This window comes from Mycetomoellerius zeteki, unplaced genomic scaffold (genome assembly GCF_001594055.1).
Source record: "Mycetomoellerius zeteki isolate Tzet28-1 unplaced genomic scaffold, Tzet1.0 scaffold212, whole genome shotgun sequence".
Classification (NCBI taxonomy): Eukaryota; Metazoa; Arthropoda; class Insecta; order Hymenoptera; family Formicidae; genus Mycetomoellerius; species Mycetomoellerius zeteki.
In genome coordinates this window covers 689,224-703,148 of record NW_017257086.1, presented here as the reverse complement: position 1 = coordinate 703,148, position 13,925 = coordinate 689,224, and the positions used below count along the sequence as shown (strand labels likewise).

General features: G+C 33.9%; 2 protein-coding genes across 2 annotated transcripts; both read left to right on the top strand.

Moving 5' to 3' along the window:
- The first annotated feature begins 1,504 nt into the window (after nt 1-1,504).
- Nucleotides 1,505-5,165, top strand: LOC108722671 (WD repeat-containing protein 43). Its single transcript, XM_018447882.1, has 7 exons — nt 1,505-1,880; nt 2,273-2,770; nt 3,101-3,557; nt 3,645-3,948; nt 4,056-4,303; nt 4,378-4,564; nt 5,010-5,165. Exons 1-6 carry the CDS (start codon nt 1,683-1,685, stop codon nt 4,548-4,550), a joined length of 1,878 nt encoding a protein of 625 aa, XP_018303384.1. The 5' UTR covers nt 1,505-1,682; the 3' UTR covers nt 4,551-4,564; nt 5,010-5,165.
- A 3,263-nt stretch (nt 5,166-8,428) lies between these two features.
- HEX70b (hexamerin 70b) lies at nt 8,429-13,119 on the top strand. The gene is made up of 6 exons (XM_018447872.1): nt 8,429-8,641; nt 8,882-9,221; nt 9,653-10,071; nt 11,591-11,913; nt 11,995-12,347; nt 12,484-13,119. The coding sequence occupies exons 1-6, from the start codon at nt 8,429-8,431 to the stop codon at nt 12,891-12,893; spliced, it is 2,058 nt and encodes a 685-aa protein (XP_018303374.1). The 3' UTR covers nt 12,894-13,119.
- The last annotated feature ends 806 nt before the right edge of the window (nt 13,120-13,925 follow it).

The window sequence follows — 13,925 nt, the reverse complement described above, 5'->3', positions numbered from 1 at the left end:
TTGCAACTGTTGGAAGTTTCCTTCGCGCTAATTGGATCATACTTTTAGATCTAGAAGAATGGTCCTATCTCAGCAGACAATCATAAAACGATTGCAAAACTGTTGAGTCTGCTGAACGCAGCCATTAGATTCCGGTTTAAGCTCATGGCACATACAGGGTATGTTCCGAAATTAGCTGGAAGTACTGGCGCTGCTGTTACTGAATTAACTGACTTTTGCTGTTTCGAAATGTAAGATTTTACTGTCTAGTACTGAATTTTGGAACGGAAAAGCAGTAAAAGAATGTTATTTGTACTCTGTACGTAACCTTAATATTTTCAAGAGATCGAAATACAACCGAATTCTGACGTATAACCGATATGGACCGACGTGTTTTATCAAATATTATTGAAATTATACTGGAAAACGATTCAAGCAGTGACAGTTCTGATGATGACATATTATTACATATATTAAATCAGATTGATGGCAAACGCGGATCATTGCTACTAAAACCTCGTGTACAGAATTACATTCAAAACGTAGTTTCTGTATTATCAAACGTAGACTTTAAATCACATTTTCGGTAAGAAAAAGTTATTTATGTATATTGAAAATATACTTAATAAAATATATGTAATATTCATTATTTGTAATAACGTATGTATATTATTTGTAGAAATGTGTGTACCATATCGCTATACTATTTTATAAATATATACTACTTTATAAAAAATAAATAGCACTGTGTATATACTATTATCGGTATCTACAATCTCGTATGACTTTAATTTTGAATCCATAATTCTTTTTTTCTTTCGTACTTCCAGTATTAAACTTATCACGATCAGACGATTTCACGCTCCGTGCTCTGTTACTGCTTTTACTGTATTTGCCTCACCTCTTGGGATGGAGTAGAAACAACCGGAAGTCAGCAATCCCCTAGGGTCAATTTATGCAGAATGAATAGTAACTTGCAGTAACTGACAGCATAAGAAATTCTATTTTGGAACGATAAATCAGTGCTGTCAGTACTGCCAGTTAATTTCGGAACATACCCACAAAAACGTAAGGCCGTAAGACATAATCAGTAAGCGAATTGGCCAATCACGATAGAGACCGTAAGGCCAGTAGCGAATCCAATCTTACGATTTCTTTACTGCTTACGTATTACGGCCGTGTGCGTGGTCTACAATGGGCAGTAGCAGTAGTGGATTAAGAAGTTGGCGTAGAAATCAACCAATCATAATCGAATGTGAGGAGAATAATCAACCATGATTGATCGATTTCTACGCCTACTTCTTAATCCATTACTGCTACTGCCCATTGTAGACCACGCATTACGTTTTTGTATGTGCCATGGGCTTTAAGATTGATTATTACGTTGTTGATTCTGTGCCGTAGGCATAAAGCTAGTTCTACATTAGTCACATCTCAGTGTCGCAAGCGTTGCGGTCCAATCAATATCAATCTAGCTCGACTCTGATTGGACCACAACGCTTGCGACACTGCGATACGACTAATGTAGAACCAGTTTTAAGGGCGTAAAGGATCGCGCGCGCGCGCCGCGTGTGTGCATGGAGATCAGTGAGGTTAGGAAACATTAAGAAAGTGGGAAGAGTAAGCGGTTTTTTTACAGTACGGGGCAACGGGATAGAGATTCGCAGCAATTTCAGGCGAGCCGGTGAGCCAAAGCAAGCGTGATGGCGAACACGGGATGTTCCGCTTTCTCTCAGGATGGACAATATTACGCGTTTTGTGGCAATGACGGCAAGTTGAAAATCTGGGAGACTGCAAGCGGCCGGTTGAAACATGAGTACACTCCTAATCGGCATTTATCGTCACCCTGCAGTGTCATAGGATGGATCTTGGTGAGCCCGCAATCGGCGGGCAATGTATCGGTAAATATATACGCCATGTGCTCTTCAATCACTGCAGATATCCCCTCTCTCTTTTTCCTTTTTTGACTTTATTTGCATTATTATTATGTACAATTCCATATCGACAGTCTTTATTGTTTTTATAATCCTCATCCACACCAATATTACCTGCCCACGTATAGTATACTATCTCAAACTTTATCAATACGTAAGTTTCCGGAAGGTTACGTTAAACGCATATATATTTCATTTTGTATAGAAACGAATTTCATGTTTTATGGCTCGATGTTTTCTTACAAATATTTGCATTATTAATGAAATCATCGATAAACGCACGTTTATAAAAAAATCAAATATGTTAGAAACACTTATTCCTCTAAATAAGATGAACCGTTTTCTATGTGTCTTTTAAGCCTTCACCAAGGAAAAGACGTAGGAGGAAGTCAATTTCGGAACAAGTCGATCGCAAAGCTGTTGTGGCAATGGGTTCGATGAATGGAAAAGTTACTTTGTACGACGTAGCTGCCGCATCCGTTAGTACTACTTTAGAGAATGGTCATTCTTCTACTGTCACAGCAATCGCTTGGTCAGCCTATGCCGGATTGATTACAGCAGCTAATGATTATCACATAGTGGAATGGAATCTTCAAGAGAATGGGATCAAATGTAAATGGAAATCTGGCAAGGCAAAAGTCACAGCCTTGGCAATTCCATCAAATGGAAAATCCTTGCTATCTGCTGAAAAAATAATCAAGTGGTGGAATTTAGCAACGAAGCAATTGATCCGTACATTTACTGGACATGCCAATCATGTCACTTTTCTTCGTACTATACAAATAGACAGCGCAACTAGTTACCTAATAAGTGCTGCCCGTGCAGATAATCATCTTTCTGTATGGACATTAGACAAAGTATGTTGCATTTCCTTCCATTTCTTAATATTTTACATAATCTAACTATAACTAGCACATAAAGTGTTAAAAATATTCTTTAATTTACTTCTGAGACAAAGATTCTTACAGACAAACATCAGTAATTAATCAACAGAAATTTATTTATTCTGAAGATGAAAAAAGTTAACTTCTTAATGCTTATCTACTTGTAACATCTCATACAACTCATTTTATGTTTAACTGTTACATGATATAATTTTACTGTGCGCACACAGCTTTTATTTGGTTGATTATTATATGTACATTCAAAATTAGTTTACAATTAAATTTCTTTTTATCTCTGTTTAGAATAAAAATGATAAAGCGTCAATAGCAACACTAGCCATTCAAGACGAGGCTACATCCATCTCGATACTTGTTGCAGAAGAATTGCAAGTCGGCATATTGGTTACTACTCAATCGGGTCAAGCACAATTATTCAAGTATCAGCCGAATGGTCATACCAAACCAGTGAAACCATCTCTTAACATTGCGGTAGCGGCAGATATCAATCAGAAGGAAACTGTTCGACAGATTCCAATTTTAGCAGGTCACTTAACTGAAGATGAAAAGCTATTACTAGCATATGGTAGTTATTTCAACTTAACATTTGAGAAAGTAATGCCCGACTTTTCGGACAAAGTACAATGTTTAATTAGATCGGAAAGATTAGATACAAAAAAATCAAAAGAAAGGAAAGAAGAGACAATTTCTAAAGTAAAACCTACTGCGATCGAAGAAGATGTTGAATATCTCGCACCAGGTGACGTTTTTCGTAATTATGTATTTTCTTTTTTACTTCTTACAGTTTATTATGAAAAAAAATAGTTCAGTTCAATGTATCGATGATGAATGCAAGTTTCAACACAAAAAAGAAATAGAACTACCTCAGGCTCTCAATTACTCTTAAAAGATAGATTGGAAAATCTTAGTTTAAATGCAGATGCGAACACACCAGGGAGGACACCAATGAAAGGAGCCAATATGACGCAATTACTGATGCAAGCATTAAATAGCAAAGATAAAACCATTTTGACAACAGTGTTATTTACGAAAAATGAAGCTGTAATTCGTAATACCATTGCAAGATTACCAGTGCAAGCAATTATACCGTTGCTTAAAGAATTAACTGTTATGTTGCAAGGCAAAACATATGCGTAATTATATTCTATTTTTTCATTTATAGATTTTTTAAATTTCATTTATTCTGAAACTTTAAAAAATTTACGTGAATTATTTTCTAAAGACTGATTATTTTATTTAGGAACAAAATTGCAGTCATGTGGTTGCAAACTTTAATAATGACTCATGCAGCGCACTTAATGTCACGACCAGATATCGCAGAAATACTCAGCCCTATTCTAAGTTTTATTGATGCAAAGTTAGCACTTCTAACAGCTGTACAAAGATTAAAAGGCAGAGTTTCTCTTATAACAGGACAAATATCTCAGGCTAATGAAGAACACAACAAGGACATAACTGAGGAAAGCTTGCTTGTTTATCAAGATCCAGGTTAATATGGCATACCGACTTTTAAAATTTTATCGAATCAATATATTAAATCACGTTATCAAAAATGTATGCAGATTCGTCGGATGAAGGTGCCGATAAAGACGATGTTGACCTAAGCAGCGAATCCGATGACAATTGGGAAGAGATGTCCGATCAAGATGTTCAAGATGAACACGATGAAGAAGATAACAAAAGCGTTAAATTTGATGATGATGATATGGACGATAATGAGTCTATACATAGCTGAAATCTATCAAATTGGTTGGTAACAGAATGATTTGTTTGACCATTAATTTACTAAAGATTAAGTAAAAAAGAATTATAATATGAGGAATATTAGCTAAATATGGTTACTTTTATTTTCTAAAAATTTCATATTAATATGCTAATAATTTAATATTTAGTTTTTATTAAAATAATACAGAGAAAGAAAGTAATAAAAAATTAAAATAATATAAATTTTATACTAGGACGTATTATGGAAATATTTGGAATGGATTCAGATCAGAAATATTTTGTTTTCAAAGAAGAAAACAATAGAAATCTAGGGAATAATTGAACGCGATTCCGACCGGAATCTATTCTGAATAATTTTATGATACCTGCCCTGCAATGTATTATACTCTTCATATCATTTATTTACAAATTATATTTAAGCGTTTTAAAAGAGAATACAGAGTTTTTATATTTCAATCATTATTTTCAGTAAAATTTTGATTATTACTGCAATGGAGTCATTGATGAAAGACGGATGTAATAAAGATGGTGCTGTAAAAAGTAATATCTTTTTCTTCATGAGACATTTATTTTCACTTATGTGAGGATTTGGATGAAAATACAGCATTTTTTAATAAAGAAATCATGAAAGTTAATACGTTTTTTTTTTTGTTCATAACGATTATCCTTATATATACCCATTATTTTTAAGAGAGAAATATATAAATGTATAATTATATGTACATGAATAATGAATAAGTAATATGATTTTTTTTATATATCTTCTCGTTCGTTAATCCATCCATTAATTAGATCTAATATTATATTTAAATATAAAGAACAGTGATGTAAAATAAAAATATTTTCTTCGCATATGAATAAGATTTAAATGCATCATATATGATATGCGAAATACGTAAATCTTATCGTAAAATTTTGTCGCCGGGCACCTCCGGGCGATGCCAAGCGACTCTGGGCAACTTTGGGCGATGACGAGGATACCGGGCGTTACGTTCGACGACATTACGTTTTCAAAAATTTACAAACAAAAAACAATTAAATCTCTAAAACAAGTCTTTAAAAAAGAAAAGATATATGCCAAGCACGCATAAAAAGGGTATCGAATTACATTCCTTTTAATAAAAAATGGATACGAAATAAATGCAATTAACAAAGAATTTCATAACGCAAGACGCATAAGATAGATTGGAAATGACTGAATAGCGAATTCGCGCGATTGAACGTATTTAATGCGCACTGGTGCACATTAAATCCGTCGTACAAGTTAACGTAAAGATATGTTTATAAATAAACATAAATAAACTGGTTAAATCGTGAAATACTCAATATACTTTATTGTGCTGTTAGGTGTATTTTATAATTTGAAATATTTGCACATTTCGCTTTTACAATTATAGCGTTTTCCTTTGGGATACACTGGATGCAACCTCACAACGCACTAGTCGCGTGTAAGCGCTACACTCAGCCACACTGCGCTTGAGTGATGCACACCTAATCTTCGTTATTGCGCTAAAATCCTATTCCCGCTTGACTTCCATTTTCAAATTTTAAATGTCACACTGGCTTTACACCCCTTTGAGATGGTGTAGCAAAATCCTACTTCGTGCATAGAATTTGCACTACACCGTAACACGGTAACACGGAAACACGGTACACCGAATGAATTCGCTTACCACCAGCCATGGAAACACGGTACACTGTTTGAGTATTGCACTTATAGTGGGCGATAGTACAGCCAAGAGAGAACGCTATGAAATTAGTGTACAACGGTTTCAATATGCACCAGTGCGCACTAATGCGTCCAATCGAATTTGTCATAAAATGGTCAAGGGTTGTAGTGAAGAAAAAACTTGTCCCCCTCCCTCGCCTATAGAAGATTTTCACAATAATTACCGTTTTTTTTTGTTTTGCGTAGGAGGAGAAAATCTTCTTATATGTACCTCGGTTAGGCAGTCCTCCCGAAGGAGTTTGAACTTAACCGAGGAAGACACCCATTACCGCGCACGATGGGTGTGTTGGTTTCGGACATCGCCTGGAGAGTGGGGCTCAGGCCAGGCCCGAATTTCGTCAGAGGGCTACTCACTTTGTGGGCCAATTTCCAGGCGGAGGAGAGGCCCAGCTTTCGCTCCAGAGAGACTACTTTACGGGACCAATGCCAATGTTTGCCTTCACATGACCAGGTCCGCCTACCAACTAAAAACTCCCCCTATTCTGCGCTACCGCGGAAAGCCTATCGCCGGATGCCCGGAACCACCGAAGTATAACTTCAGGCATTACCGTTTAGGATTCTATATCACGCAAGTGATACGAATTGAAAAAAATTTTTTTTTTCAATAAAGAATGCTGAAAAATGATGGGTCTTACATTTATTTCTATCTTATCTGAATCTGCCCCTTATTTCCTCATATATTTTTCCGATTATCTTAATTATTAATTACTAATTAAATAAAATCCATTCAATAATGTACTTTTTTCCGAATAATTAATATATCAATAAAATATATTCAATAATATGTGTTTTAATATAATTATTCATTTCATATTTTCTTTAACAGATGGGACACTTTGCGTTTTCTTCGTAACACTCTGGACTTCCGTAATCAATTTCTTTTTTATTTTGATATCTAATTTTTAAAAAATTGTAAAATTGGACTATTAAAAAAATTCTATAAAAATATTTACTTTGTATAGTCTCCCTTTATGTATATAATTTGAAAATAATTTTCATAGAATTTATACACAGGCATTAATTAAATAATAATTTTAATTCTCTCTTTATTAATCAGTTTTAATTTTGTGATTTAATAAAAAATTCTGCTTGAACAAATAATATATAATCATTCAGTAACACAATTGTCATTATCGAAAAACAGTTATCAAAGTCAAATTATTTTAATCGCAAAGTGACGAGTTATGTGTATATATACATATATCTGTTATCGTATTATACGAAAAGTATATGCAAATTAAGTAACTGCTGCTTATTGATTGATAATAATACAGTCTTGCGAATGTTTATTATATTTTGATTTTCAGTATAATTTTCAATTGCTTGAAAAGATATCATTGATGTAGAAAAATATAAAGTATTATCTGTGGTATAAAATATACATAGATATATATTGTAATTTGTATTATTTCCTGATCGCTTGGTTAATTTTTTTGAAATACTTTAAATATTTTCCGGAAACTAATTTTGTGATATTAAAGTTTTTGAATATTCTTAGAGATTATTAACTTATATATTTCTTTTTTATGCTCAAGATTATTAAATTGTAAACCATAACCCTAATCTAACTTTTACACGAAGGTTGATTTCGTTGAATTTATTATTTCAGTTTCAAGTGAGTTGTAAAATTTATCCATAAATGTACGATAAATATTCAGAGTTCAAATATTTTGATTCTTTGAATATTTACGCAGATTTCGATAGATTTGAATGAACTGGGCACCTACTATCATGAAACAAATTGAAACGAAGACAAGAATGAAAGATATGGAACAAAAACAGAATAATTCTGATCGGAATCCGACTTATTCCATGATAGGTACCCTGGAATCCTATATAGGGAATATACATATATTTTAAAATTAAGGGAAGAAAGTTAATTATTTTTAATTGAAATAAAGCATGATATATGAATAGAGGTGGAGTGTAACAACAAATATGAATCCCGGATTTTCATCATGTCAAAGGGTAGACGATTACCAATAAAGATAATTATTACAAAAATAACAGAAAGATTGGTTATTATCGGTAGGCTGGTTACCTCATGGCTTTTTTAATCTTGCACTCCGAACTTTTGTATGTATCTCCTTCGTCGATGGAGAGTATATAAAGCAATTAACGCATAGCACTAATCGATCCTTTGCGAAGCAAGCACGAGGATGAAAGTGATTGCGTTGCTTTTGGCTACGGCATGCCTGGCCCATGCCACGCAGGTGCCCACTCAAACCGCCGATAAGACACATCTTCTTAAGCAGAAGAGTATCTATGAGCTCTTCTGGCACGTTGATCAACCAACCGTCTACCATCCGGAACTTTACCAAAAGGCGCGATCCTTCAGCCTCGAAGATAACATTGCTTCTTTTACAGATCAGGTACTTATTATAATGTTTTTTATACCATGTGTTTTAATGTCTGTATTAATTTTTATAAATTGAAATTTTAATTTCTGTTTCTATAAGGAAAAATTAATTTTCCCGTCTTTTTTATTTGATCTCGTAATAAAATCATAAATTTTGAAAATAACATAAAAATTGTTTGTATAGTTGTAAAAGAAGATCATGTAATGTTATATATATGTTATATATGTTATATATGTTGATTTGTTATTCTAGGCGGCAGTGACTGAATTCCTGCAGCGATGGAAACACGGAATGCTCCCACGGGGAGAAGTGTTTTCTGGAACTCACCCTCAGCATTACCAAGAAGCGGTTTGCTTCTTCCGCGTTTTATATTCCGCCAAAGATTTTGACACTTTCTACAATACTGCAGTATGGGCACGTTTTCACATAAACGAATGTATGTACAAATATGTGTTGAGTGTTGCCACGATTCATCGGCCGGATACCAATAACATCCTTCTGCCTCCGATTTACGAGGTATTCCCACATTACTTCTTCAACGAGGACGTTTTGCATAAAGCCTATCGTATTGCGATGGGCGATTCGCAAGCAGGTTAGTATATTAGTCAAGAATTGAATATTTATTCATTAACATAAAAATTGTCTTATCAACGACTAATCTATTTTGAAATTTTTCCACATTTATTTTTTATGTATTGAATTTTTTAAAATTAAATTATTTAAAAAATAATTGTACACATTGTTCAGTAAATTTTATATATACTCCCAATCAAAGAAATAAAAAAATAAGTAAATATCCTCTCTCAAAATCTATTTTTTTTATCTTAAATAATTTAAAAGTAATATATAGCTACAGTATACACATACAATTTAGCGCAATTTAGGCTCTAGAAACAAATGTTCTATAATGTCTCTTATTGAGATTAAGTCAAACTAGTTTGCATTAGACAATATATAACAATTAAAAGAAAGTTATATATAATAATGTATTAAAATATTAATTTAAACTATTTGGCTCGGCAGGTATGAAGAAAATAATTGGTAATGCAGACTATTATTACATTCCTTCCAATTACACTAGTTGGCATACGTTTGGAAATGAAATGCCGGAACAACAAAAATTAAATTACTTCCTCGAGGATATCGGTTTAAACACGTTCTATTTTGCAATGAATCACAATTTCCCAATCTGGATGAACAGCGCTCACTATAATATGCCCCAACACATTCGTGGCGAATCGTATATATTCGACCACAAACAAATGCTCAATCGCTACTATTTGGAAAGATTGTCCAATGATATGGGTGAGATCATGTACGTCGATTTGAACAAGCCTATTGTTCCCAGCTACTATCCAACGATGCAGCATCACAATGGATTGTCGTTCCCACAACGTCACGTTGGTTCCGAGATTCCTCTTTACGCGCACAAATATATCCAGGTTTGTAAAGTGTTTCCTTATCAATTATCAACTGTCCAAGTGTCCACATACAAATATCACAAGGATTATAGAAATATTCAGGATTGGGAATATTACTCTATAATTACTCTATAAAAATAATGCGGCGCGTTATCATTACTTTTTGTAAAATGTATAACTTGATATTCATTACTAATTTTCAAAGTAAAGATTTGTTATTTTTTGTAATGTTAAAGTAATTAGATTTAAAAATTACATTTTTAATAACCAATATAAATTCTAACAATCGGTATTAAGACTCAAAAGTCTAAGCTAATCTTTATAGCAAGCTTTACTTTAATATTAAACTTATTTAATAAATCTTCTGTAATTCTTTATATTAATATTTTTTTTTCTTATAACATATAGAGGAAGGTCACCGATACTGACATAAGTCTCCTATAAAGCGACATTCCCTTATTTCTTAGAAACTAACCTTTGCACTTTATTAATACTAATAAAAACGTGATCTGTTTAGCTATAATTAAAGAAGTACAAACTCGATCATAATTCATATATTTGTGGCTTATTTCTATACCAAATCAGCTAAAAACAAATTCTATGAATCCGAGAAAAAAATTCTTACGGTGTTCTTTTGCAAATTGCGTAATTAAAATAATAGTGACTGTATTATTGATGATATTATGTCAGTTTAAATGTTTATAGTTTCATAAATTAGTTTTCTTTACAGAATAGGATATATTTTTATTTATAGAATAGGAATGTTGGCATTATTGCCTACTATGTCAGTGGAGCCCATTTTGTCAGACGCTCATTTTTGTATAACTTACGAAAAACTTAATTATTGCAAAATTGCAAACAGTATTATAAAAACTGTTTATATTATCTGATAGAAGACACTTTTAGTTTGTATTTATGTTTTGGAAGTTGTATTTTTACTTTTTGTTTAAGAAATATTGTCTAAAAACAAAGTGGTAAGTCGGTATCGGTGACCTTCCTCTATTTATTTCTAGGAATTTATATACATATATATATACACATATGTGTAATAGATAAAAATAATAGAAAATTAAAGTAACGAATTCGTTATTGTTACCATAAAAATGTAACAACTGTTACCATTGCAGACAGAAAAAAGTAACAGTCGTTACCGAAACCAATAACGATAATGGTAATGGCAATAGGGAGTTTTTGCAATAATGTGAATTACTAAGATACGGTGAACGCTATCCTTTTCTTAATTAGTTGTTAAGAAGAAGATAACCTGACCTTAGCGTTCACTGTATCTGAATAAACGCTATTGCAAAAACTCCCTATTATCAAGTAACGCGTTACTTGTCAACCTTAAAAATATCCAATAATATTGGGAGAATATTTCTGAGATAAACGGATGGTATATATTTTCGATATACTTGCATGTAGATATCTCAGTGCAGAGGTCTAAAACGTTTTTTAAGAATGAAAATTAAATATTAAAAAAAACATTTCTTACAATGAGATAGATTAATTAAATTCTAATGTGTCTGCAACTGTCCCATAGGCCATACAAGATGTCCACACTCGCATTTCTGATGCCATTGACAAAGGTTACGTCATTGACATGCATGGCAAACACATCGACATTTACAACACCGTAGATGCAGGTTTCAACTATCTTGGCAACGTGATACAGGGCAATGCCGATTCCGTCGATCCCGTGTACTATGGACAGTTGGAACGTTTATACAAAAAAGTTCTCGGTATGGGCCCGATTCAGGTCACTAAACACACGACAGTTCCCACTGCTCTCGAACTTTTCTCCACCACCCTAAGGGATCCCGTGTTCTATGGAATCCAGAAGAATATCGCTACTTACTGGATGAGGTGCGACTTAAATTTGTGACTTTGCACAATTCAATATAGCTTGAAATTATTTATTTAACCGACGTATATTCTCCGACGTAGATATAAGGAACACTTGCCGAGCTACACACACGAGGAACTTGTTTTCCCGGGTGTTACGATCGAATCCGTCACCGTTGACAAGCTGTTGACTTTCTTCGACGATTTTGAATCAATGCTCAACAATGCCGTATCGGTACGCAGTCACAAGGAGGCTCAATCTTTATTGATAAAGGCTCGTCAATATCGTCTCAATCATAAACCTTTTACCTATCACATCACCGTTAACAGCGACAAAAATGTCAAGGCGGTCGTTCGTGTCTTCCTTGGACCCAAATACGATGTTCACGGCCACGAACTGGATATAAGCGAGAATTATATGAACTTTTTCGAGATGGATCAATGGAACATTGACCGTTAGTATCTCTTTTGCTAAGAAATCCTTGATTGATAAAATTTCTTTAATTAACTTTTCTCAATCAAACGTATAACATTTATTTCAAATAACTTTTTAACTATAAGACCGTAACTAGTGTCGCTTGATTGTTACAGTGAAACCTGGAACCAACAAGATTGAGCGCAATAGCTACGAGTCTATCTACGTCGTTCCGGATGAGGTGCCAAGCGAGGTTCTGTACAAGAAGGTGATGAAAGCTATCGAGGGTGGCGAGACTTTCACTTACCCAGGTCAGATTTACGGTTTCCCCGACCGTTTAATACTTCCTAAAGGCAAGAAAGAAGGCATGTCGTTCAAACTCTTCGTGTGCGTGTCATACTTTGATGAGACAAGAGCCATCAAGGTGGATTCTCCCATTTGGGGTCCAAGAATGATGGACCTTCTACCATTGGGATATCCTCTCGACAGACCGGTTTATGCCTCCAACTTCACCGTACCCAATTTCCACATGAGGGACGTTCTGATTTTCCACAAGGTGGCGGAAGAACTGAATGTCACCGTATAAAACTCGTCATTGTGCTCCGTTATTAAACTTCGCTCTTATATACTTTGTTATATGTAGTTATTTAACATGTGCGGTTGCTGGAACAAGCATTAATTTATTGGCACTGAATAGAAAAGAGACGTATAATATAAATAAGAGAAGTGCAGTTGTGTTTTTCCATTATCAAATGTATAACCATCCGATGCGACATAAATTGTACCCAAAATAAATTTAATAAAAACATTCTTGACCATTTATCTCTCTCTCTCTCTCTCTCTCTCTCTCTCTCTCTCTCTCTCTTCTACTTTGGTTTTCTTCGCTTTTGCTTGCTTCATATATATTCTGTTTTAGTCAATTCATTGTCTTTTCATTTTTCTTTACTTGTAAGGGGGGAAGAATTTCTTCTATTTAATTTAGTCTATTCGAAAGATCTATAGGAAAGAAAAAAGTTTCGTTTATATCTATTAATAATCTGATATATTTATTCTATTCAGTATCTATAATAGTTTCTCTCCTCTATATGCTCTCTATTTCTACCGAAATACATACAAATAACGAAAGTAGAACGAGATTTAAAAGAGAAAAGATAGAACAACGCAAGAATTAGAAACAACAATGAAAAATACAGAAATAAATATTATTAGGTGTACAAAAAAGTTCTGAGCTTTTTTTTGTAAAATTCAATCTTTATTCAAAAACACACGAAAAAATATTAATCAGCGAAATATTCTCCGTTTGCATCAACGACCTTTTGCCATATTTCGGGTAGCTTGCGAATTCCTTGATGATAGAAACTCACCGGCTTCGAAGCGATAAAGTCATCAATGCATTTTCGTATTTCTTCTAATCTCACGAAATGTGTATCAGCCAAATGATGCTGCAGCGACCGGAATAGGTAGTAATCGGAAGGCGCCATGTCTGGGCTATACGCCGCGTGCGGAACAAGTTCCCAACCTAAAGCTTGCAGCACACGATGCTTGTTTTCCTGCTGGATTCCTAGCTAGATTAGAATCTTGCCATCGTATTGGCTACGGTACTGACAGTGACTGCATC